The following is a 27438-nucleotide window of genomic DNA, read 5'->3' as shown; positions in this document are numbered from 1 at the left end:
GATCATAAGCCGCAAAGAAATGGACCACACTCGAAGCTTAAAGTAAAATAAAAGAGTGCCTACTGACTTTTAAAGGACACTGTGTAACGCAGCAAGGAAACTATCCAGTTCAATCTCAAGGTTCCAAGGGGGCGGGGCTGCCGGACTCTTGGCTCAGTGGTGTTTTAATCAGCATTTAAGTGGAACACTTCCAGCATTGCTAATGACACTCTTGCGAGTCGCGAGGAGGGTCGCGGGACCGCAGGGGAAAAAGCGCCAAGGCTCGAGACTCTTTCATGCTCTTGCGAGTCAGGAGCATGAAGCTGCTTAGTTACTGGGCAACAGCAGTGAATCATAATCAGAAGCTGCAGGCGCGCGTCACGTACTCACACTGGCAAACAACCTCATAGTTCTAGGCATCGAAAACCATCAACTTTACATGACCGCTTGTGGCCGCCTAAAAGAATATAGTGCTCTCTGACTACACATGAACACACTAAAGAGGACGAAAACAGTAGTTAGGCGCTGCTGCTTCTGGACTAAAGGGAAGTGAGTATCGACAGCCAATGAAAGAACAGCTAACAAGAGCAATGACAAAGTTAAACTAATGGCGAGAGGCAACAGAAATTACCAAGTAATATGCAGAGTTTCACCCAACATACTGATAACTTGATGCCTCGGAGAGGCAGCACATGCACTGCCTAGGTGAGACCTAAAAAAGGTAGTGGATGGAGGCAAAATCCATACTTGTTTAAGGCCCCACCAACATTGATTTTGTCCTGGAAACATTGAGTTGCATAATTAGTAAGTACTTGGCTTGTATACAAGACAAATCTTCAAACTGAATCATGTTATATTCTTACCTTCACTTTCCCTCTTATTCCTCTGTCCAGAGAAATGTTGTAACTATCCACAGAGATCGTGACTGTCTTGGCAACTGACACACTGCTTGTTCCATATCTTTCATTCTTCACTGTCACGTTAAAACTTGGCAGCTGTGGGATGTTGCTTTGAAGTTGCGCCAGTATGTAAGAGCAGGTTCCCTGGAAGTCATATCTCCATCCATCAAACGTCAAGTAGTGAGGATCTCCTGAAGCGATACACTTGCCTACTGCTGAAGGATAGCAACCGCGGACTCCGTTTTTGACTTGGCATACATTGTTGGCACCACACAAGTTTGACTGACAATCCACAGCTCCATTCTCTACACAACGACAACGTAATTGACAGCTTTCACCCAGGTAGAAATCCTGCCCTCGCGGGTAGTAGGTGAAGAGGAACACACAGCCACAATCTGCCATGGGCACACATGTATCACCGCTCAAGAGAAATCCTCTGTCACAGAAACAACCTTCAGTACATGGGGCATCGCAGCCGGCCGGAGAGGAGAGGCCAGAGCAGGTCACCGGACACCCACTCCCACACAGCTCATAGTGGGAATTTGGGGGGCATGTTGGTTCTGAAACAGATAAATAGAAATAATTTCATATGTCTCAACCCTTCCTTTACATCCCACAAGAGATATTAAAATCTGTGGGGCTAGATTCACAAAGGTAAACTGGAACAGAAGTCTAACTTTACGACTTTCGGTATTCACAAAGGACATTTACGAGTAGTAAAGTTATACTTTTGTCTCAGTTTTGTTCTCAGTTAAACTTAAGAGCAAAACTTAACTTTAACTGAGACAAAAGTCTAACTTTACTACTCGTAAATACCCTTTTTGAATACCAAAAGTCATAAAGTTAGACTTTCATCTCACTTTACCTTTGTGAATCGGGCCCTGTACTCTTACCTGAAATGTCATCTGGGTCCTTTTGGTTGTACCTCACTTTTACAAAACACTTTACTCAAGCGAACAGCTTCGGCCGCATTTTATTATCCAAATGATATCATCTCTCTGTACGTCACTTTTTCCAAACAGCTTTAGGTATAAAAGTCAAGCGGAATGCTACTTCATCTCCACATAAATGTATCATACAATTTGTGTTGCAATTTAATCAAACAGCATGTGTTAGGCCTGGCATCATTAGTATGTTTTTTCCATATCCTTTGTTCTGATCTCCTATTTTTGACTGTGTGCTACATTTTATTTTTGGTGGTTTTAGAACACTGTACACTTTACCCTTGCTGATCAGTGCTAAAGTACAAGTACTCCCCGTTTAAATTGTGATTGTGATTGGTTATCCATGATAGGCATATATGATTTAATAGTAAGTCCCTGATAAAGTGCACTGTGTCTGCCCCTGGCCAGTAGATCAAATACTAATAGAGGGCAACCAACAAGCTTAGCAGTGAAACAAAGTCTCAGACCTGCCAGTGCAGTGTCCGCAAGTGCAGTTTTAACCTGCCATGTAACCTGGCAAGTTTACCCACTTGCCAGGCCCAAACCCTCCCTTTTTCTATTAGTTTGGCACCCCTAAGATAGGCCTAAGACCTAAATACACTACATGGGCAAGGTTTAGTGTATTTAACCCCTTCCATGCTTCGGACGCGCGGGAGCCGTCGGATGCATAAGTGCTCATGTGCGCCAGACAGCTCCTGCATGTTCTAAGACATGGTACAGGGAATCCATCTGGTGTGGGCACCAGAAGGATTCCCTTTTCTCCGTAACAGTCTCAGGATCTGGGGAAGAGCTGCTCCAGCTGCCCAGACTGTTCCTGTGGTTTGCCTGAAATAACGATCAGCACGCAAGTCATGCTGTTGTCATTTCAGTAAATCCGAAACTAAAATGAGCCAGTAGGCCTAAAGATGTACAAAAAAACTGCCCTTTTGGACCCGCTTTGGCCCCCGCTCAATCTCTACATGTTTTTGGCCTTCCTGGACTCTCTACAGGGTGTCTAGTTTTCAGAAATGTGTGGGTTTCATAAATTTCTCTAGATGGCAGCTGAACCAGGGGCCAAAAACCCAGGTGCCCCTTTACACAACCAGGCTGTTTGTGACTGGTAATTTTGATGTCTCCACAAGACGTTTTGGGCCCTTGCCTGTCGCAGGTACTTGGCTCGCTCACATGAGTGAGGTATTATTTTTGCCGGGAGACCTAGGGAATGCTGGGTGGTAGGACATTTGTGTCAACCCGGTGAAACTTTCTCACACAGAAATTTGTGAAAAATGTGATTTTATTCAGCTAAATTTGAGGTTTGCAGGAGATTCTGGGTAGGAAAACGTTGGGGGATCCATGCAAGCCTTACCTCCCTGGACTCCCCAGGGTGTCAAGTTTTCAGAAATGTGTGGGTTTGGTAGGTTTTCATAGATGGCCGCTAAGCCCGGGGCCAAAAACCCAGTGCCCTCCCCTGGCAAAACACAGTAGTTTTGTGATAGGTAATTTTGATGTCTCCCTAATATGTTTTGGTCCCTTTCCTGCCACGGACACTTGGCACACCCACAAAAGTGAGGTACCATTTTTATCAAGAGACTCTGGAGAATGTGGCATGCATGGAATTTGGAGGATCCACGCAGATTCCAAAACTTTCCATCACAGAAATGTGAGAGAAATGTGTTATTTTTACAAAGTTTAAGGTTTGCAAGGGATTCTGGGTAACAAAACCTGGGTATTGAGTTTTAAAAAATGTATAGGTTTGCTAGGTTTCGCTAGCTAGGCACGGTGCAAAAAAGGATCAGTTGTCACTGTAAAAATTTGATATATCTATGTTGCATTTTGGCCCGTTTCCTGTCATGGGCACTAGGCCTACCCACACAAGTGAGGTACCGTTTTTATCTGGAGACTTTAGGAAATGCGGGGTGGGTGGAATGTTGTGGATCCACACAGATTCCAGAAGTTTCCATTACAGAAACGTGAGTTAAATGTGTTTTTTGACATAGTTTGAGGTTTGCAAGGGATTGTGGGTAACAGAACCTAGTGAGAGCCACACAAGTCACCCCATCCTGGATTCCCTGGGTGTATAGTTTTAAGAATTGTACAGGTTTTCTAGGTTTCCCCAGGTGCTGGCTGAGCTAGGGTCCAAATTCCACAGCTAGGCACATTGCAATAAAGGGTCAGTTTTCACTAGAAAAATGTGATATGTCCATGTTGCGTTTCAGACCGTTTCCTGCTGCAGGAACTAAGCCTACCCACACAAGTGAGGTACCATTTTTATTGGGAGACTGAGGGGAACACAGAACTTTAGATTAACTGTTATTACCAATTGGCTTTCTATGCATTTTTTCCTTCCAAATGTAAGGCAATGTGCAAAAAAGAAGTCACTTTGAAAAATGTCCTACAATTCACATGCTTGTATGGGTTCCCAATATTCTGGAGATGTGAAAATAGCTACTGCTTCTAAACTCTATATTTTGTTCCCATTTCGGACTTACTAAGTGTTATTGATACCTATTGTCCACTCTTTATATTTTACCAAATGATTTGCTATTTACCCGGTACACCATGTAAACCGTTGCAAGACGGAGCTCAGTTGTTGGTTCTGGGCTCCTCGGATTGTTGGTGAACATTGAGGTTCTATACATCCCAACAATCAGAAAGGCACAGCGGATGTATTGCTTTTGAAAATCTGTCATACTTGGAAGAAGTTACATGTGAAAACGTTGGCACAAATGGCTATATTTTCAACTCATTTTCAATGTTTCTTATTTTCAACTGTTAGTTTCTATTAAAGAAATCTTAAAGGATTCACACAAATGACCCCTTGATGAATTTAGAATGTTATCTAATTCTCAGAAATGTATAGCTTTCCGGGATCTATTATTGCTTTCAAACCCATTCTTACCACTAACTGGAAGGAGGTTGAAAGCTCAAAAAGTAGCAAAAATAGGATATGTCTCACTAAAATGCCAAAACTGTGAAAATATTTTTGCTTTTCTGACAAAAGTCTGCCTGTCACTGAAATCTGGGAAGATGGTGATTTCAGCACCACAAACCTTTTGCTGATACCATTTGCAGTGAAAAAACAGACACTTTCTTCTGCAGCACTTTTTCCCCCAATTACCCCCAAAAACAAAATGTATCTGTATTTTGGCTACTTGCTGGGTCCCCTCTAGGGGTATCCACAAACCCTGGGTACCATTTGAATCCTCAGGATGTTGAAAGAAAAGGGCACAAATTTGGCATGGATGCCTTATGTGGACAAAAAGTTACAGGGGGCCTAATTGTGAACTACCCCAAATAGCCAAAAGGCTTAGCACAGTGGGGGAAAAGGCCTAGCAGAGAAAGAATTAAAAGTTAGGACATGTACTAGTGTGCTATACATGTCCTGATAGTGAAAAACTGCTCTTTTCATTTTTAACTATTGCAAGGACTATCTCTCCCATTGGTCATCATTGGAGCTACCATGTAACCTCTTACAAGTGTAACTATCAATTGGGAAGAGATTAAGATTTGGCTTTGCGGTCCTTGAACTCACAATTAAACAAAAATAAGTTGGGCTGTTTGTTCATTCACTATAGAAAGTCACACAAAGGAGCTGAGGTGTGCCCTGCATATACTGAAGGCCCATACCAGGGTGATGGGTCTTCCTGAGCTAGAGTGGTGGGTGGAGTTGTCAATGACACCTGAATAGGGCTATGCCGGCCCTCAAACAAAACTGTCTCCACTCTCCTATAGTGTGTCTAGAGCCAGGTCAGGGAAAGGCTGGAGCTCATGCACTACAAAGACTTTTCTTTGAAGTTTGCCTACTTCAAGGGCAGAAACTGGTGTAGGTACTGGAGTTGTGACACCATAACTTCAGTACACTTCTGGACTAAGTGGAGAATCTGCCAAGGCGAAGAGCTGGAGAAGCTGCAGGAGGGTAACTGCCGCTCTGCTTGTTGCGGTTTTGTGATGGCCTGCTGCTTGCAGCTTTTGTATTGGGCAGTGAAAAGACTGGACTAGGTTTTCTGTGTCCTGCTTGCTAAGGGTCTCCAAGGACATGTGTGTGCTTGCCTCCTGTTAAGAACTCTCAAGGGCCATCAAATACTTCATCTGCAGCCCCTGCACTCCTCTGCTGGGAGGTCTGACCTGCCAAGTGGTGCCAATTTCAGTTCTGCACCCCTGGAGGTGGCTTTGCTCCAAAGAAGTGAAGAAAATCCATGTTTCGACCTTCAGTGCCTGTGTTACCCGCCTCAGTCTTGCCGTGCAGTTGAAAATACAATGCATTGCCACGGCAGAAGAATCAACACATTGCCTGCTGTAAGGCCCGAAGATCGCTGCAGCCTGAGTTCCCAGCACTGTGTCTACGATGTCTGTTACTCTCGCTCCGATTTCGACGCAGGCATTGCTGTGTGGCTGAAGAAATTGTTGCATCACCTGCCATGCAGCTGGAACATCGATGCAGTGCCTGTTTAGCTTCTGGTGCATTGACCCAGAACATTCAAATTTTTGACACATCACACTTGTGGACCAAGTTCTTCATTGACGTTGCCCAGCAGTAAGGAACAGAGGCAGCATGTCCGGAGATCAACACATCACCTCCCCTCACAGTAAGGAACCGACACATCACCTCACCTGACTGTAAGGAACTGGCACATCACTTCCCCTGTGCTGCAGAAAGGAAATGGCGCATCCACTCCCCTGACAGTAAGGAACCATTGCATCACCTCCCCTCGGAGTAAGGAACAGATACATTGCTTTGCTTTCCCGGGACCTCGCCTCCCCTGCACCTATTTTCGTCTTTGATTTTGACTCAACCAGATACTTTGTGATAAAAATGACTCAGCCATAGATCTCTATGACTGACCTATTTTAAATGTTTATATTTGATATCTTTGCCTATGTTTGTTGGGTTTTCGTCATTTTGGTCTAACTTTATTTAGGTAAATATTGGTTATTTTGCTAAATTGGTGTGGTGTCCATTTGTAGGATTTTCACTGTGCTACAGTGTGTTTCTGTACAAATGCTTTACACATTGCCTCTGAGATAGGCCCGACTACTCATGCCAATCTACCAAGGGGAAGAGCAGGGGTTATTTTTGGTGCGTAATCCCCTTACCCTCTCTAGAAGGAAGGGTCACAACTTTGACAGGGTGAAAGCCACTGTCAACTAGAGCCCCCCATTTCTACCAGCACATGTATCGATGTATAGATTCAACTGTAATCCTTTTTATGCATGCAGTATTCCACGAAAAGGTTGGAAAGAAACAAGGTCTATAGAGAGACCAATGGCAATCTGTAAAAGTGAGGGAGATGGAGATCCTGCATCATGTCCCCATCTAATTCAGTCAGCATTTCTACTGAGAAACCAAACTAAATATTTACACAAATATATGTAATATGATCTGGTTCTTTTCATGCAATAACTTCCTGTTGACTCATTTCTTCCAGCCACCTTTCCACTCTGACTTCCTTTCATGGTTTTCTCTTTAATATGAACGATGACCCCTTTTGGAAAAGAACTGACCATCATCCATATCACATGGGGATGTCCAGGATATGGTTTGCTTTGGAGTTTACAGGATGGTAGCACACATCCCCTGTCCGAAACCCTCAGCTGCCAGGTCTTTGTTTTCCAAAAGCAGTGTCCCCACTGGGTCTTGTGCTTTTGGCTCGTGTGGCCTCCTGTCGGGCTGAGTTGGACTTTTAAAGGGGAAAGCTGACATCAGAACCACGACACAATCACGATTCCTGCATGTTCTTTGTGACCTTCTGTGCATTCCTCTTACCTCATGTTTTTAAATATCCAGTGATGGATGTCCAGTATTTAACTTGTACCTGTCTTCCTACCAGCACTCTGCCAACAGAGCTTGAGTGTCGGACCTTATTAAGGGAAGGGGGGAATGCATTCAAGATTTACTGATCCGCATCAGTAATAACAATGGGTGATACACCTCACACCTTTCGGAGATGGAGCGATGGTCCTCCAAACCTCTTGCCTTCACCCCACCTGTTTTCTGAATTCAATTTTGTTGGCATTAGAACTATGTGCACTACGCCACTGCTAACCAGTGTTAATGTGCTACTGCTCTCCACTTTAAATATGGTTTAATTGGCTTACACCCAATTGTCACATTTAATTTACTTTTACTTCTATGTCCGTTGGAAAGTGGTACCACATGTACCCAGGGCCTGTAAATTAAATGCTACTAGTGGGCCTGCAGCATGCATTGTGCCACTCACTAAAGTAGTATTTTCAAACATGTCTCAGGCCTGCCACTACAGCCTGCAATTCAGTTTTAAAATGCCAGTTCGTCATGGTAAAATAAACCTTCTGCAGATCCGAAAACCTTCCTTTCTAGTACATTTAAGTCACCCTTAATTAGGCCCTAAAGGCTCATAAGGCAGAGTGCACGGTAGTTATACAGTAGGACATGTGGATTTAAGTTCTACATGTACTTGTAGTGAAATACATAGTAAGTCCTATCCCACTGATAGGATAACATTGGGTTGCCATATCACACTTAAAGAGTGTTAACTTAATTTTGGGAGCAGGTAGGAAAATGATGTTCATACTCAAAGGAATTGTAATTTAAAACTGTCTTGAATAGAAAAGACGAATTTAAAGTCACAATTTTGAAAATGCACTTTTAAAAACGTGGTATTTTCTCGTCCTATCCATTTGATGCCTGCTGCCTCTGTCCTGGGTCACAGGACTGTAAATAGCTTGGCAGCTGGCCTTTGTGTATTCTTCCCAGACAGTGAGATAAAGGGGGACTAGGTGTTTGAACGATGGGCCATCCTGCCAGGATAGTTGGGCGGAATTGTTCCCTGCCCCAATTGCACTTCACTGGGCTTCCTTTATCTCACACTTAAAGGAACATGTCACAGCCACTTGTCACCCTAGACTACTTGGAGCCTTGCCTGGGAAAGGGGGAACTTTCCAGAACCTAATGTGGGGGAAGTATATAAGTCCACCTACTTCAAAGGCCTGCACCAGGTATACATATTAGACCTCTTGAATCAATCATTCGATCACTTCTAGACCTGTGATAGATTAGGAAGAAAGACTGCTCTGCTGCCATGCTGCTTGAAAGACTATTCTGCTGCTCTGCTGCAGTAGGAAGGAAGACTGGACCTTCTCCTTGAACTCAGGGCCACCAGATTGATTCCATGAGCTAGCTGGCATGCCTCCTATTCTGAGCTACAGGGTTACAACAAGCTCCAGAGTCCTCTATGCAACTGCACAGCTGACCTTCTGTCACAGGACCTGCCTGGACCTGCAACAGGGGCTGCCTGTGCCCTTCTGGCTTCTGCTAGAATGAGTCCCTGATCACCAAGAAATACCTACCCATGTCCTGGACCCTGGGCTGGCGTTAGAGTGCATTCCTCTGCTAAAAAATGTGAACACCTGAAGGTGTGATTGCTTTGCAACAACCACCAATGGAAAGCTCAAATTAATCTGACTCGTCACACTACAACAACCACTACAATAACCCGCAATGTGAGATCAGCACTTTGCAATACAACAGCAGCAGCCCATGGTGACCGCCAACATGAAGTTCCGGCAACGAACGCCTGCGACGCCTGACGGGATCTTCGAGCTACAGTGACAACCATTAAAATGTGTGGCCTGCTCTTCGTGCTTCATCTACAACCATCCAATAAGCTCTCTCTGATCTTTACGGTCTCCTCCAGCGTGAATCGGATGCTACGCGCCAGTCTTTGAGAAGGGAACTTTTTCAGCTGGAATAACCTAGTTGCTGTGTCAATCCAACGGTCTATCGCGGTCTGCCTGAACTTGTGACTTTCCCCTGGTCTAGCTAAAGATAACCACAAGTGGCAGTTTGTGCTTTTAGGTGCCTTACTTACCTAAAATGTTGAAAGTGCATTTCTCCAGTTCTACTGATTGGATTTTTGTTCTCCTTGATATTGATATTGATTTATTCGAATTTTACTCTATTTTTCAAAACTGGTGTGGGGTTTTTCTTCTGTTGTGTTTCACTTTAACTTTACACATTGGCTTTCAGTTAAAGCTGACTGCTTTTGTGTCAAGCTTCCAGAGGGATCACCCTGACAGTGATTGTGGTTGTTTCTTGAGCAGGCTCTTCACCCTCCTCAATCAAAAAGACAATTTCCTACAAGGGGTCATTTACCTCTAGTGTACTGGGCTCTCCCTACTAGTGTACTAAAACAGATGGGTAAGCGCTGGCCTTTGGCACTTAACTCTTACAGTAGAAAGGCAGAGCAAAGTACACCCCTGGTCAACTACGGATCTGGTTAACATATCTTTACCAGTGTAAGGCACTGTACAATTTATTTTTGCACAAGGAGGAGGATAATGGTCATAGGAATACAACTTTTTCACATGGAGAGACACCAGAAATATTTTTCAAGGTGCTAAACAGCCCAGAAAAGACTCTGTACTGAGAAAACTATACACTGGCCAGTCGAAATTGTTCAGTGATCAGGGAAGATCGTCTAAACATAATTTTGGTCAACCGTGAAGGAATCTAAAAAGAAATCAAAACTTACTGCAGAATGTTGTTGTTCTCCAATCATATATCTGGGTTCCGGTGGCTTGACAAGCTACTACATAGGCACGAACATTATCACACAGGGCAACTTGATTTCCCTTGTACTGGCATGTATCAAACACACAGTCCATGAAGAAAGGTGTTGGATTGACGGGTTGTTGGCATAGCCGGAAAGGACCCCCACGGTCCAAGAGGATCCCACAATAATTCCTGACCTTGTATTGTTCCAAATCTTGATCACTACATATGGGACATCCGCCAGGACATTCCGATGAACATCCAGAGACATCTTGAATCTTCCATCCTTCCCCTAATCTAACCGCATTAGTTGCTTTTGCTCCATTCCTTGTGGTCAGATCATCATCTCTCCGATTGTTATAGTTGCCACAGAGGCCACAAACTGCTCCTGCATAAGTGTTTGGCAGAGTCACCTTGAGTACGCTGTTCCAGTCAAACGTCATACTTAGACTAAAATCTGTCTTGATGACACCGTTCCAGCCGCTTATGTAGGCCACAATCTGGTTCCTCTGAAAGTAGAAGGGTAAGGCTACGAGAACCCCATTCACCTACACAAAAGACAACAGAAGATTTCAATAGCAATCCAGCTGTATCAGGCATTACCTTTCAATCGAACAACAATAGAAAGTTAAAATACACACATCCAACGCTGTCCATTTTTTTTCCATTATTCACTAAACTTTTCAGACTCCATCATTAACACTCCACTTCTCCTGATCGGTCATTATCTCCTGCAAATGGGCTCATACCCTAGCATTCTATTGACTATAGCAAAGTGAGGGTATCTTCTTGCACTCTCTGAATTGTACTGTTCATGGTTAATTTCACATGAAGTGCCCTGGATAGCAGCACTATAATAATTAAATAAATTGGTGTTTTTCCATAATCCCCGACCTCACAGCAATAGAAAGAAGGCACTTTCAGTAGATTTTCCGAGTAAATTCGTGCTCTTTCGGCAGCACAGATTTATTAAAACTAGCGTGGGTCCTTGTCTGAGTCTGACCATGCGGTGCTGAATATATTCATAAAATTCCACTCGTCTTTTTCTAACATAGGATGTGGCTCTTTTAGGCATGTTTTCTCAGACAACGCCAATACAGAACTAAGAACAAGGGTGTGGGTGCAGTTCTTTCTGGTGGTGTTGCTTACTCTAGACTGAGACCCTGCTGTGATTTCAGGTAATATCCTGCTGGTCACTGCACATAAATGCGAGTGGAAGTAGATCCTGCGGGTTCAGGGACTCTAGGGATGGTCAGAGGGGAATATTAAGTGGCTTAGTATTGCCCATGGTGGTCGTAGCTAGATCATCTGTCACAGACAAGCGCTTAGAGATTGTGGCAACATTTAGCCTTGATAGCAAAGGGCAACAAAGACATAAAAGGGCTGTGAAATTCTGTCTTTTCTGGTTTACTACTGAAAAGGAAAGTTCACTCTTGGATATAATCAGTTTTAACTGACAACCCTACGTATATTGTGAAAAGTACATTACGCTATATTAGACATGGGATTAGTCTTTTCAAGCGAAACATATTCTGTTACTTATGGAGCACTAATTCCATTTACAAACCTGTATCTTCAAAGGTGCATCCCTGCTGAGGGTTATAATTTGGCCATAAACCTCAAGAGTCACTGTCTTTGTCCATGAGACTGCTTTGTTTCCCCTCTTGTTGTTCAGCACTTTGATAGTGAAGGGAGTGAGCGTTGGGTCAGAGGAGCACACTCCAACCAGCTGATAGACACAGGTGCCCATAAAGTCATATCTCCAACCATCAAAGGTGGTGTAGTGAGGGTCCCCAGAGGCTGTACAGGTAGCATAGCTGGTAGGGTAACAGCCAAGAAGGCCATTTACCACCATGCATTGTTCAGTCGTCTTGCATTTGTCATTCTGGCACACCACAATGCCTAGTAAGGGATCACACGTGCAGCGTTGTTGGCAACTGGTGTCAGACCAGAATGTTGCCTTGGGTTGGTAGTACATGCCATTGTAGGTACAGCCACAGGTTCCAGCAGGTACACAACTGTCACCACTCAGGAGAAATCCACTGTTGCACTGGCAGGTTTCTGTGCAGCTCTGGCTGCAGCCGATGGGACCACTTCTGTCACCACAACTGGCAGGGCAGGCATTGCCACAAGCTTCATAGTGGCTGTTCTCAGGACAGGGAAGAGCTGCAAAGAAAAGGATATACAGTTAATGTGGGGTCAATCCTTGTTAGGGACTATCAAGATAGTAAGACATAATGAAAATAAACCACAGTCATATCAAGGCAGCATGAAAGGCAAGAGAGGAAGCATTCCATTTCAGGAAAATTAACCAATATTTTTTGTTTATTTTATATCTCTGAGATTGATTTTATCAAACGATGTGTGCAAAATAAATAGAAATGCATAATTTGTGTGAATAAAATTACAAAGAAATCTTAATAGAACAACAAAGCAAATCTAAATTGGTTGCTAGTTAAGAAGAGGTGTTTTCAGGCTGCCTATTCAATAGGGTAGTAGAGAAAAAGAGCAAATTGTCAAGTGCCCAACAGTGACCGTCAAACAGAAGGGGGAAAAAAACAGCTAAATGAATAGATCTAGTGGGACTATATAAACAAGCATTTGCAATGCAATAGGTCTCGCATTTGCGAGAGTTTGAGATATTAGCAGTGTAAATGACAATCGGTCAGATTCATCAAGCCGAAAACGGCTCGCAAAGGGCCAGATTCTGAGAATCTGGCCCTTTGCGAGCGCTATTTTTGCATGTGGGATTCATCATTCCAAATGCAAAATCGCATTTTTAGAAATCGCATATTTGTGAATAATTGCATTTAAGGAATCTCAATTAGAGATTACTTAAATGCAATTCAAGAAGCATTTAAAAATTGCGAAATCGCCATTTTTTGCCGCTATTTACCGCAAAGTCTACCTTTGTGGTAAATAGCGAAAACTGAGTTGTATGTTACACACACACATGTCCTTTGAACTACATTTTCATTTCAGGGGTGCTACAGGGTGTCCTTTGGACACCCCGGGCACCCTTGAAATCGCATCCCAAGTCCTTAATAGCGATTCCTTAATAATCGCTATTAAGGACTCGCAAAACGGGACAATGATGAATCTAGCTGAATGTCTATTATGTGTTTCGAAAACCTGCAAGCGGTGTGATATACAAGCACTTGGTTCTCATAGTAGTTGCTTATGAGAAGCTTTTTCCTATTGATGTCCTTTTGTAGCAATCGCGCTACACTGCGTTTCAGCTTTAAACCTATGAAGCTAAAGTGTGGCATGACGAATGCTACTAAAACAAATAAAAACCCAAAAAAAGCAGGCAGCCGATTTTACAGCTGCTAATAAAGTGAATAAATAGTAAAAAAGCTTTTTTGTAATTTTTGCAGTAAAGCACATTTAAAAAAAAATTACCTCCTCTGCCGCATCGCGCATAGCAAAAAACACACTGCTCCAAATCAAAGTTTGCCTTGAGCATTTATGAAGAGACAACAAGTGTCTTTGTACTCTTCAGTGACCTTGGCATCAGGGTGTTAAACCGTAGTGAGTTCCAGTCTGGATGAGACTCTAAGGAGACCTGATGGTGTTTTGTGAGTGAGGCTATTGTGTTAGGCCCCTCTAGAGCTTAAGACACCCGGCCTCCCGGCTCTCCTGTGCGATTGCTGCGCTAAATGAAAGGCACACACAGCGGATATCACGGAAAGTGCCCCTGTGGCGGCAAACTGCACCCGCACAATGTTATCCAATTTCGCTGGTTTGAACACACACATGCTACAAGTTAGAGAGACCACCTTTCTGCAGCACTGCATCTGAGTGTATGTACATGAAGAATAGAGGGGTCATTTGGGGTTGGTCACAGGATCTAATCCAAGTAGGATGACTGACTTAACTTTTAGTCACCGAAAGGAGAAAAAAAATAGCCAGTGCTGTCAAGTTATCGCTTGTCAGGTGAAGGAGCCTGTCCAGTCCTGGTTGAATTCTTTGCATTCTTGCAAATTTACCTTTAGTTAATTAGAAACCTGCAAATCCCTGGGTGCATAGTTTAAAAAAAATAGAAAAAATAGGCAAGCTACCCAAGCCTGGCATGCGGTAACTTGAGTTCTCGCTGTTGAATACCATCAACTTAGATAATTATAGCACCTGTTAATTGGTCACCTGGAGGGAGATTAATTTGTGATTAATGCTCAGTAAACAGATATTTATTTAAACGTTTGTAGGGAAGTGCAGGTAGGCGCTGTTATACACTACGCGAGGGAGAATGTGATGTAGTGGCTTCTCAGTTAGATATGAAATTTGCCTACGCGCTTTCTAATCACAGCTTCTCAACTCAACCGCACCGTGTGATCTCTGGCAGTTCATTGCATCTCACATGCTTGGGGTCCTTTAGTAACCAGCGTGTTTAGAAATGCATAGGAAAATCTTCGGTCTGCACCAAACTGGTTTATTCGTGAAACCCAGAGTACCCACACCTTCTCTGGCTAGGAACCACCCACACATCCATGCTGCGTCCCCATGTTCCTTGTGGGCCAACATGTTTCAAATAACTTTTTAAAGCCCCTACGGGCGCTACACGACTAAGCCGATCCTTGCTGGGAACCCGCCCTGGGCGGAAATAAATTTGGTGCCCTACCTGCAGCTGGTGAATAAAATCGGGTAGCCGTGGGGTCCATTTTGTGTTTACATGTCATTCACACATTAAAGCAGTAATTCACCTCCAAGCACAAACTTCTCGGCAATACCCCCAAATATACTGATTCCCTCTTGCATAGCTGGAGTATGCTAATGCGGAGTTGGTGGTGGTGGTGTGAAGGGAGGTGTTGGTGTGTGTCCGCAGGGGGTGAGAGGGAAATGGTAGGGGAAGAATGGGGTGTAAATGGGGTGTAAAACAACACCTACAGCAATTAAAAAAAAGAAAAGAATAAAAACAGTTCAGAGTAAATAATGGGAGTGAAGTAAGAGGGGTGCTGCTGTCTGCAAGTCTTTAATTCAGACAGCTACATATGTGAATTGTGGCGCCCTGGGCTGAGCTCGCCCATCACACAAGACAACCCTACTCCAGGGAGTGTAAGAACCCACCCATTAAAAATATTTATTGTTTATGATGGCAAATCCAGGGATTGATCAAAATGGCAACCCAGTATTCTACTGTGACACTGCACATGAGAATACTCGTTCTGGTCTGGAACGAGTATTACCATGGTCGGGGTATGTGTTCTATAGTTAAGGGGAACTAATTCATATTTTGACTCAACCCGCGATAGTCAAGTGATATTATTCTCTTAATAAGCACCATTAGCAGACATGTGGGAGGCTCAAGCTTATTGAGTAATAAGTCTCAAGCTGTGTTATTTATAGTGTGAAGTCCTGTCTTGGATTTTGAACTCAAATCAATTTACTATACGTCATGGACAGCATGTTGTGTTTGCTTCAGCCTGAGGGGAGGAGAGCAGTACACCTGAGCTGTCCGGAGCCGTGAACTTGCACATCCCCAGTCCGGAAGTCACGCAACCTTGCCCGGGACATTGGCGGGGCATTGAGTGATAGGCTGGAAGTGTCCGGGGCTCCTGTGAGTTGAGGGAGCCCCGTGTGTTGCAGCCCGTAGGAGAAGCGAGGTGGGAGCCAACCCCGCACTGGCAAGCATTAGAGGAAGTGCTGCGGGAGCCCACCCTTCCTTTGTGAATGCCGCATGGTGTGACCCGAGCAAGATTTCAGGAGGGGCTCCTGTAAGCAAGACGGAGCCCTGCGTATTGCTGCAGTGAACAGGTGATCATACAAATCATCAGGAAGACCAGCCAGGGAGCAGCGTAGAGTCTCCACAAGAGTTGGTAAGTGGGGTGAGGCATGCTATACGTGTAAAGCGCACCGCGCTTGGACAGGAGATGCGCACACGTATGGTGTGAGCAGGAGTTGTGAGAACGCCGCGACCCGGACGCTTGCACATCTCCTGTCTGTTAAAGCTTCGGCACAGACAGTTGATGTGCACACATACGGCTTGCGGCCCTATTACAACTCCTGCTTGCACCATACCAGTGCACATCTCCAGTCCAGGCCTTGCTGTACGCGTGTACATGTCCTGTCCCACTTCCCAGTCAAGCCAGCAACAATAGATCTCGCTGATAGCGAGCAGCGCTTAGCGCTGCATCGCTAGACAAGACCTAAAAAGGCAACAGTGCTAGAGTGAACCTATGCACATATTTATTTAGACTTACAGATCTTTAATTACACCATAGCTAGATGATAGGTAAGTAACCACCAGCCAGGCCCATTGCTCCCATCCGTATATAGAGGTGTCCTCCCTTGCACCTATTCAGCTTCCTGCACTCCTCTGATGATGTTATGTTATGTATAAAAACTTATAAAGCGCACTTTCACCATGCGGTTTCTTGGCGCTGGTAAGCATCAGGAGAACAAAACGGTTTGATAAACAAAGGGTGAAGACAGCCAAAAGGAAAGGCTAATCCTAGGCCTTGCGAAACAAGAGGGTTTTCAAAGAAGATCTAAACTGAGTATAGGAAGATGTGAGCCTGAACTCAGGAGGAAGTGCATTCCAAAATGAAGGTGCAAGGAAAGAAAATCGTAGCCCCCCATGTTTCATGCGTTTGAAGGAAGGGCTAGTGAGCAGGGCCAGGCGGGAAGACCTGAGGTTGCGGGAGGGAACATAGCTGCACAAGAGCGAAGAAATAAAGGCAGGGCCGAGGCCAGCCAGCGCCTTGAAGACGATGCAGCCCAGTTTGAAATAACAGCGCTCAGCCACTGGAAGCCAGTGTAAGGATTTTAGCAAGGGGCGGACGTGCTGATGTCTGGGCTGGTGAAAGATCAGTCTGGCCGCCTGGTTCTGGACCCTCTGGAGCCGGTTCAGTTGGTAGGCCGGGATCCCGACATATAGAGAGTTTGCGTAGTCGACTCTGGACATGACCAGGGCCAGGAGGGCCAGGGTAAGTGCCTCGGTCATGAGAAAGCGGGCGATCTTCCGAAAAGTTCGAAGATGGAAAAAACTGGAAGACACCACCGAATTAATCTGCGCCTTCATTGACAGATCTTTAGAAATAATCCCTCCGAGGCTTTTGGCAGAGTCGACAGGGCAAGAAGGACTGCCGAGGTCAGAGGGCCAGAAACTGGAATTCCATGGATTGGAGGCCCCTCGATAAGAACCAGCTCGGTCTTATCGGAGTTCAGTTTCAGGTGGTTTGCTCCCATCCAGTCGCTGATGTGGCGCAGAGTCGACTGAAAATTATCAACTGATTGGTCCGAGGGGTCGATGTTAAAAATAAGCTGGATGTCATCTGCATAATTGAAAACAGTGACATGGCTTCCTCACAGGGACCGAATCAGGGGGGTAAGGTAAGGGGGAGAGGGAAGAGCCCTGAGGGACGCCACATGATAGCCCAACCTGGTCCACGGTAAATTTAGAGAGGCGGACGGCCTGGTGACGATTGCTCAAAAATGAGCGGACCCAGTTGAGGGCTGTCCCCTGGATGCCGGCCTCCCCCATACTGCTGACCAAAATATCATGGTCGACCGTGTCAAAGGCCGCCGATAAATCCAGGACCACCAAAGCCTGACTGATGTTAAAGTCCGCTCCTATCCGCAGCTCCTCCTTCACCGAGAGAATGACCGGCTCGGTGGAATGAGCGGGTCTAAAACTGGCCTGTTGGGGGTCCAGGTACTGCGAGTGCTCGATGAAAGGGCTCAGGACAGAGGTGACATGAACCTCTAGGATTTTGCTCAGGTAGGGGAGTAAGGAGATGGGGCTGAAATTACTCATTAGTGAGGGATCAGCGTTAGGCTTTTTAAGGATGGGGACTACTTCGGCGTTAGGAATTAGGGACCAGGCCTTCTCTGAGAGAGTTATTGAGAAGGGTCAGAGGGGGCAGGACAAGCAGAGAACACCTCTCGAAGGACGTGAGGAGGGCAGCAGTCAGTGGGGGAGCCAGAGGCGAGCTTATTTATTAATAAGGCTAAGAACTCCACCTCAGAAATTGGGGGTATCTGAGTGATGCTTTGAAGATTAGATTTAGCAGATGTGGTAATGGGGGTGGTGGGAACCGGGAGGGGGGTGCAGGAGATACTATTTTTGATTTTTATTATTTTGTCAATAAAAAAGAATTCAAGGAATCACAGGGGCATTGGGTAGGGAGAGGCTTAAGAGTGACCCTGTCTTGGTTAGAAAGTTCAGTGACAATAGAAAAAATATCTTTAGCCTTGGAGGCTGAATCTAACATTTTTTTTTTTTGAAAAGTGAAGTGTTTTGGCTTGTAGGATGGCTGATTTGTAATCCTTGAGCAGGGAGGTGAATGTCAGCTTTTTGTCGGCGGCGTAATCGCGCCGCCAACACCGCTCTGCCTGTCTAAGTTTGAGCTTCCGATCTTTGAGCTCCCCCGAAAACCACCTCTGCGCGTCGTGGAGGCGTTTAAGCCTAACTCGCTTAAGAGGAGCCACGATGTCACTGGCGAATTCGAGCCGACACCGCAGGTTGGATGCCTGAGTGTCCAGGGAATCACACCCCATAAGGGGGGAGAGGCTTTGAGAAGGGATGATGTCCGGCCTTGTATCAGTCTGTCGTTTATGTCGAGGGAGGAAGTCATGACTTGTTCTGTAGACTTAAAAGATGTTCCTTGGTGTAGTAAGTGCTGGGGGAAACACAATCATTGAGCCAGTTCTTTTTGAACCCCCCCTCTTTTTATTAAGCAAAGGGTAAACACTGTGTTTTTCTATTCTCTTAAAGTGTGACAGCAGGTACTGCCCTACCCACAATACCTCATGGAGCTTGATTTTTTAGGAGTCATGTAGGTGTCATAGACATGACAAAAAGATTTTTGAATACACTAGCGTGTGCATGCTTAACACTACTGGGTATTATAATCTAATTTGATTTAATTTACCTTTATGTGTTTGTTTTTGTGTGTGCATGTATATATATATATATTTATATCAAAGTGGAGGGAAGAGGAATAGAGGTCCATTCCAATGTGTTACACCAACACGGACCTCCTTCTTCAGTGGGTCTTTTATAAAAATAACATCGCACACTTTGCAATCCTGAATGTACTTCCTGCATTAGACATTGTTTTTAATCCATTCCTCTCTCGATACGGTATTAATTACCACTAGCATGGCGTACGCTCCTGATGAGGAGTTTTGTGCTCCACATGTAATTTTGACATGTCTGCTTGCTCACCTCACGTTTGGAGCCACATATATAATGGATATTGTTGGCTTTTGTTTCCACAGCACAGGGAATCTAAGTATAAGTTGACCATACTTATCATCAAAACTACACAAGTGGTGTGAGTTAATAACTGTCTATCCCTTTTTTCGTTTGTGTTTTGTCCTGACGAAAGCTCTGTAGACCCGGCTGGGCCGAGAGAGCTGAAACATGTTGACACATTTTTTAAGACATGTGGTAATCCAGTAACACGATTACCATCATATCGCACTTTCTTTTATCAATAGTGCCTACCCCTCTTTTTCTAATAAATAAATTCTTAGGTGAGACACTATTTTTATCCCATTTTTAACTTTTTCCATTATCTCTGGACACTTCTAACTGTACCGGAGGTAGCCTCGGTTGAGGCAGGCATCCAGCACATTAATCGACTACCCTATGAATACGCCATGACTCCTGAGGGGGAGGATAAAAGATACACCGTAACGTTAAAACCAGGATGTCTATGAGGGTTTTCGAATACAAACCAAAGGTTTTGTAGATACCAGTGTCCATTCTATTTTTGATTATATACATATATATATATATATATATATATATATATACATATATATATATATATACATATGTATATATATATATATATATATATATATATATTACCTACTGGCGGTCGCCAGTAGGTAGTTATAGTTAGGACCTAGTTTCCATAGGAAATCCTCAACATTCTATTTGGAATAACTTTGGCCCTGGTTGAAGAATCTTAGCGAATTTCTCAAAGAAGATGGCTCAGTCCGCTGCGCTCCTTCCCTAAAAGTTTGGGGGGGATTGGTCAAGTGGGGGCTGAGATAAAAGGGGGGTCCCAAAACGTGTTTTCTCCATGTTATTTTCCATAGGACCTTTAGACTCGGCTACAGGTCGAACGGGTGAATGGATTTATGAGAAATTTGGCAAAACTGTACAGTCCGGCTCGCAGATTACGCTTTTTTTGGAATGGTGTAAATCCGTTCAGTAGTTGTTGAGAAAATTAAAGTTAAAGTCAATTATATATGTATAGGCGCGCACACGTGCGCGCACCCAAGCGGCTGCGCGTGAGCGGTATTTTTTTTGGCTGCGTGACGTCTGTTAACGTTCGATTCGAAGGAAATCAGGAAGTTTTGTCCGCCATTTTGTCACTGCGAGTAAATATATTGTTCATTTCAAAGCGTTGAAACATGGAAAGGGGAGAAGGTAGAGATTGTCTTCCTGCGTAGGTTTTCTCAGGGTGTGCAGTAAGGCCCTTAAACGCGAAAAGATATAATTTTTCCCCGAAAAAAAAATACGGGGTGCGCGCACTCGGTCGCGCACACCTATTTACAAGAGTGTGAAAATGGAGGTAAATCAGAAGTTTGAGTGCTTAGATATAAGGTGGCTCTGAAAAGAGCCCTTTTGTTCATTGAGTGTTTTCTGCATTTATAAGTAAGTACCGATGCAGAGCCTGATGTTGCAGAGGAAGATTCTGTTTCCCTCATTCGTGAAATGAACACCGTCTCTCCTATAGACGTCTTGCATGTGGTAGCGCAAGTTGTTGTGGTAAATAGAACCCATGCTATAATCTCTGAGGAACGCAGAAACAGATTTATTTACATGTCTCCTTGCTTTCTCAAATTGTGCACAATGGTGATTGGACCAATTCCATTTCTGTCTTTGGCATATATTGGAATATACCAAGGCAGATCGAGGAAAAAGTGTCATCAATTGTCGAAAGGTGTCTTTTAGAAGCATTTCCAGGCCTACCCCAGTGATTGTGCCTAGATCGTTCCCACCACAGTGCACAATTATAAGGTCTGGTTCTGGGAGATGCATAAAAGTTTTCACCAATGGAATCAATTGGTGACATTTCAATCCTGTTTTGGAAATCCATGTTATGTGTACATTTGGTAAGCTGAGGTTGCAAATTCGTCTGCTTACTGCATATTTTTCACTCCAGTGAATATAACTGTGTCCTATTAGCCATACCTTCATTTTCAAGGGATTTGTAGTCGTCCTCCGATCGGTTCTGGAAGTGGAATGGTAGTTAGAAGTTGAAATTCTAAATAAAGAAAAAGGAAGAGGCTGGGTGTGGTTTAAAAAATAAAAATGATTGGTTGATTGTAAGAAGTGGAGATTGAACAGTACGTTGCATGTTAATGTTTATGTTAAACGAAAAGTACTATTGGGTGTGAAAAAACAAGACATGTAACAGAGTTGTGGATTGGCAGGTGTTTCTGGAGGGAAAATAGTGTTATTAGTTAGCTGTAGAACGTTGAGACATGAACTTTTGACATCTGCCTTCAGCAAGGTGCAGAATGAGGTGTTACCATGGAAACAGCCGGAGATGGCAGTTGGTGATGGGTTCACTCTTTGGTGCCTCTGCATCTGAGTCTGTTCTCTGGTGGCTGGAGGACAACTGTTTGTTATTGTGGAGATGAAAGGGTGATAAGGAGAGAAATACGACATAGCGTCTGGCCTGTAGAAGCGTGGGAGCAGTGATTAACTCTGAGTAAAGCGGAACTGTGTCGGTGCTTAGTAACAGTAAAAAAAAATGTTAACAGTGGTATAACTGTGTTTACGGTGCGCGACCTACTAAGAAAGAGTTCACGGGCCGTAATTGGCTTGGAGGTTCTAGTATCAGTAAGTGAGTTCAAGAAAAGAAAACATTCAGGACTTTATTTATGAAGGCCTTGCGCCACCGGTGCGTTACTTTTTCCCATTTTAAAAAATGAGGCGGCGGAAGGTCTTACATAAATAAGGTCCTCAGTGTCTACAGTTAAGGTTATGTGGAACCCATGAATAGTTTTTCAATATGAAATCATTTCAGTTGAGATTATGGATTAAAAGAGAAACCGTGAATATTTGAAATGTTTATTTAGAAATGTACTATTTTAAAGGCAAATCATTATGTAATATGAGTACAGAAATTGCAAAAAACACAGTAATTGGTATTGTCAGTAGTACATGGAATACAAACGCTATAGTTGAAGAAAAATGAATATAGTTGGAAAAAAACATTGTTCAGTCTTATAAGGAAGTATATTATATTTTAATAAATGGAAGAAGGTTTGTGGCCTTTCAGTTTAGGAACGATATATGAAAATGCAAGTGGTTATACATCATTACTTTATGAATCAGCTGTCAAACAACACGAAATCATAATGTCCATTGTTAGTAAAGCAAATAGGTCTGTTCTTCAAAAGAAAATATGGAAAATAACGTGAAGAATATAGAAAACCAAAAGGAAATGAGGACGTCAATGGGTTGTTTGAGAGTTATTGAAGCATTGTTTAGGCAAAATAGGTAGTTTCTGCTTGTAACAGGAAATCAGTTTTATCATTTGAAATTATGTCAGCTATCCAATGGAAAAGAGTAAAGCAGTACTGATAATCTCTTATAATCGGAGCCTCGTTTACCATCAGAGTGCAGGTCGGTGGGTTTTCGATGTAGCTCGCTGTTAGGAAAGAGTTAATTGTCCATTGTGTAGGCAAAGTATGCAGCAAGTGCCTCTAACATGAAATCACTGTTATCATCTGAAAACATGTCAGCCATCCAATTGAGAAGATCAAAGGAGCATTCATGATCTGTCATTATTGGAGCGTCTTTTACCATCATTGGGCAGCTCGGTGGGTTTTCGATGTAGCTCGCAGTTAGGAAATCTTGCGCCGCTGCAAATATATTCCAATGACCCAGAACTCCTTGTATCGCTGCAAAGGCCATAAACCCTCCGTTGTAACAAAGCTGTTCATGATCAAGTAACGGATTCATGAGGTGATTGTAATTCGGTTCAGGAGGTACCAAATTGCAGAGACATAAATCCAGGGCCCACGTGAAATCACAGCTCAGGCAATGAAATACAGGCTGCACACAGGTGAAATACGAATATCGAAATGATAATCGATATGATGCATTCAAAGTCGAGAGTGGTAAGATGCCGTAGTAGTCAAGCATCCTCTGGCGAAATAGTTCTAAGTGGCCCGGCTCGTTTGCGAAGGCAGGAGGGACATCCATTTTGAATTTCCCAAGATGGTAAAGGAAACGGCGCAGCACCGCTGGTTGTATAGCAACTCCACAGAATTAGGTCGCCGGCTATGCAGTGGAGAGAAGCAGAATGACTTGATACATTTTCTAAGAGTTTAGTCACTTATATATTGCTTAGTGGTTATTAAAAAAGTAGCTTTTTTTGAACTGGAGGATGCGTTAAAAAATAAGGGAGTGATTTGAGGGAGTTGTAAAGCAAGGTCAATTTTTTTTACATCAATGCTGTTTTCTGTGAATGTTAGCTTAGTGAAAGATATGTGTGTGAGCAGATGCAACGTTCAGTTTTAAATGTGACAATGGCGGTCTTGTTCATGTCTTCCGATTCAAGGTCGGTATTCGCTGCCAAATACAAAGATTAAGAAACGCATGCGTGGGGTACATAGTGTGCATTCTTAAAGGAAAGAAAATGAAGGGTTATTTTTACCGCGTTAGCATTGTCGTTTAAAAAGTTACAGTGATTTCTATTATATGTGAAGAAAGTGTCACTGAAGAGGACTGAAAATAAATCCTTATAAATGATACGGACTGGTGTATTTTAGAAAAGGTTTGTAACATTACATGAATTGTGTAAAAAAAATAATGTAATTGAAAGTGTATGGTTTGAAAATGAAAAGTAGAGGTTTATAGTTCATGTTTTGAAAGCAGTTCTAGAGGGTCAGAAGAAAGTGTATGGTTTGAAAATGAAAAGTAGAGGTTTATAGTTCACGTTTTGAAAGCAGTTCTAGAGGGTCAGATGCATGATAGATTTATTAAAAATAGAACATGTTTTTAAATAGTATTTTGGAAAAAATATGTGCCTTTATGTACTATTTACATTATGTGCCTGTTGCGTATTCTTTGAGTTTTAGTAATCCTGTGTCTTATAAGTTTTCTAGGGGCGGTTTGAGGTTCATGGTGGGTTTGGGCAGGGAGGGTAGGTTGGGGGTTTGTAATAGGGGGTTCGGCTGGGGTGGAGTGCGGAGTTTAGTGAAAAGTGAGGGGGGCGGGGAGTTACGGTGTTTGGTAATGGAGCAGAGTCAGAGGACGCCACATTTGTGTTATGGGTTGCCACGGAAATATGTATTTATTCTCAGAGGTTTATTATATTAAGCATATATATTAGCATGGTGGCTCTTGTCGTTTTGTGGTTCTGTGTATGTTTATAATGCTGGCTCTGTAGTTTTTGTTTATGGACCTTATTGCGACACACAGTTGGAGATCAGAGACTTAGGAAATAAAACTTTATAATTGTAAGGGCTGTAAGCGATAGAAATCGCCCTTTTGCGGTGTAAAAAATATCACCGCTATTGGTGGTATTTTCTACGGTGTTAGTACTCGAAGGAGACTAGTAACATATATGTGAAAAAAAAGTAATGTAATAGGCTCAGCATTTTACATTATCTTGGAAAACAAAAGTTGCTTTTACATAGCAATACGTCTCTTATAATTAAGGGACGGAGTGTATATAGTGCTATTTAGTACTCTGCTATGTGATTGATGTCGAATATTTCATAAGAGGAGGCTTTAAAAGTTTTACGATAAACTGGTTTTCTAGGGAAGTGGGTGGAGTGTTCCGTGTAAATTGCAGAATAGAAACTAGTAAGAACCAATTGGAAGTGTTGTTTTAAAGTCACATGACTGCACATGCGTGTCTCAACGCGATAGGTGGGTGCGCGCACCCGGTCGCGCACTATAAGAAAGCGGCGAGAAAATATCAGCTACTATGCTCTTCAAGCTTGTTTTGGTACAAAGAGTTAGTTCTGAAAAGAACTTTTTTTTTTTTGTTTTTTTTTTGGAAACAAGTGTTATGATGCTTTTGATTTCTTAAAGTTGCGACGACATTTTTCAGTATGTCATACTATCCAAATAAAGTGAAGAAATTTAACTTTTCTTGGAGCATTTATGACTCTCAATTATTTGTTTAATTAGAGTAAAGCTTTGCTCTCCGTATACAAGAAGTTCTCCACAGTTCGTGCATTTTATGTGCACGTTCGCCAGATATGGTCTCAAGTCCATCTCAGCACTCGATGGAGAAACAGGTCGTCCACCGGAAGATGTGTTGATTACTTCTGATGGTAATAGCGTGGCCTCCGTTTTTCTTGTCAAAGGTGGTCGCTCATTTTCATCAGATTCGGAAGATGAATGCGGAACGGTAGCCATTGTACCGAAGTCTTCGGGAAGATGTTCGACGTTGTTGTCTCTTGAGAGTAGAAAAGAAAGTGATGGTAGTGGGTGGAGTGCTGCGTGTAAATTGCAGAATAGAAACTACCAAGAACCAATTAGAAGTGTTGTTTAGAAGTCACATGACTTCACATGGGAGTGTCAGGTCCTGTACGCGATAGGAGGGTGCGCGCACCCGGTCTCGCACTAAAATAAAGCGGCGAAAAAACATCTTATAATATGCTCTTCGAGCATGTTTTGGTGGAAAGAGTTAGTTCTGAAAAGAACTTTTTTTTTTTTTTTTGGGAAACAAGTGTTTTGATGCATTTGATTTCTTAAAGTTGCTATGATATTTTTCAGTATGTCATACTATCCAAATAAAGTGAAGAAATTTAACTTTTCTTGGAGCATTTATGACTCTCAATTTTGTGTTTAATTAGAGTAAAGCTTTGCTCTCCGTATACAAGAAGTTCTCCACAGTTGTTGCATTTTATGTGCACCTTCGCCAGACATGGTTTCAAGTCCATTTTAGCACTCGATGGAGATACTGGTCGTCCACCGGAAGATGTGCTGATTACTTCTGATGGTAATAGCGTGGCCTCCGTTTTTCTTGTCAAAGGTGGTTGCTCATTTTCATCATATTCGGAAGATGAATGCGGAACGGTAGCCATTATACCGAAGTCTTCGGGAAGATGTTCGAAGTTGTTGTCTCTTGAGAGTAGAAAAGAAAGTGATGGAAGTGGGTGGAGTGCTGCGTGTAAATTCCAGAATAGAAACTACTAAGAACCAATTAGAAGTGTTGTTTGGAAGTCACATGACTTCACATGGGAGTGTCAGGTCCTGTACGCGATAGGAGGGTGCGCGCACCCGGTCGCGCACTAAAATAAAGCGGCGAAAAAATATCTCATAATATGCTCTTGGAGCACGTTTTGGTAGAAAGAGTTAGTTCTTTTTTTTGGGGGGGAAAGAAGTGTTATAATGCTTTCGATTTCTTAAAGTTGCTACTACATTTTTCAGTCTGTAATACTATGAAAATGAAGTAAAGAAATGTATCTTTTCTTGGGGCATTTATGACTTTCAATTTTGAGTTGAATAAGAACGAGGCTCTGCTCTCCGTACAAAAGAATTTCTCCACACTCGTTGCATTTCATGTGCACCTTCGCAAGATATGGTCTCAAGTCCATCTCAGCACTCGATGGAGATACAGGTCGTCCACCAGAAGATGTGCTGGGCACCTCTGATGGTAATAGCGTGGCCAGGGCTCTTGTCGATGCTTTTGCATAATGCTCAGGGTGCCTTTGTTTAACATGCCGCAGCATGGTGTGTATAGAAAAGGAATATTTTCTATTTGGATTTCCCCTTGAGAGCTCCGAATTGCATATCGTGCAGGTTACTTTTGGCGCATTCACTTTCTTTTGATCTTCAGGATAATTGAAAAATTGCCAAATGAAAGATTCCTTTTTTCTTCTTAACGGTGGTCGCTCATTTCCTTCAGATTCGGAAGATGAATCTGGTAGGGCAGCCATTTCAGCAAAGTCTTCCGGAAGATGCTTGACGTTGTTGTCTCTTGAGAGTAGAAAAGATTGTGAGGAAAGTGGGTGGAGTGCTGCGTGTATATTCCAGAACAGAAACTACTAATAACCATTTGGAAGTTTTGTTTTCAAGTCACATGACTTTACATGCGCTTCTCAGGATGTGTAGGCGGTGATACTATCTAGTTACGAACGTGATTACATACTTAGGAACTAGCATTCAAAAAAA

General features: G+C 43.2%; 1 protein-coding gene across 1 annotated transcript in view; it reads right to left on the bottom strand.

Moving 5' to 3' along the window:
- The window catches only part of LOC147701260 (IgGFc-binding protein-like), a 464605-nt gene that overhangs the window by 140756 nt on the left and 296411 nt on the right, over nucleotides 1–27438 (bottom strand). The window contains exons 12-14 of the mRNA XM_086929326.1: nucleotides 11899–12497; nucleotides 10312–10879; nucleotides 843–1438 (exon numbers count right to left, since the gene is read on the bottom strand). Coding sequence (XP_086785452.1) covers nucleotides 843–1438; nucleotides 10312–10879; nucleotides 11899–12497 — 1763 coding nt within the window. The remainder of the gene's footprint in view (nucleotides 1–842; nucleotides 1439–10311; nucleotides 10880–11898; nucleotides 12498–27438) is intronic.

This window comes from Lissotriton vulgaris, chromosome 7 (genome assembly GCF_964263255.1).
Source record: "Lissotriton vulgaris chromosome 7, aLisVul1.2, whole genome shotgun sequence".
Classification (NCBI taxonomy): domain Eukaryota; kingdom Metazoa; phylum Chordata; class Amphibia; order Caudata; family Salamandridae; genus Lissotriton; species Lissotriton vulgaris.
Note: the sequence above shows the minus strand (reverse complement) of the source record. Positions and strands in the feature narration are given on the sequence as shown.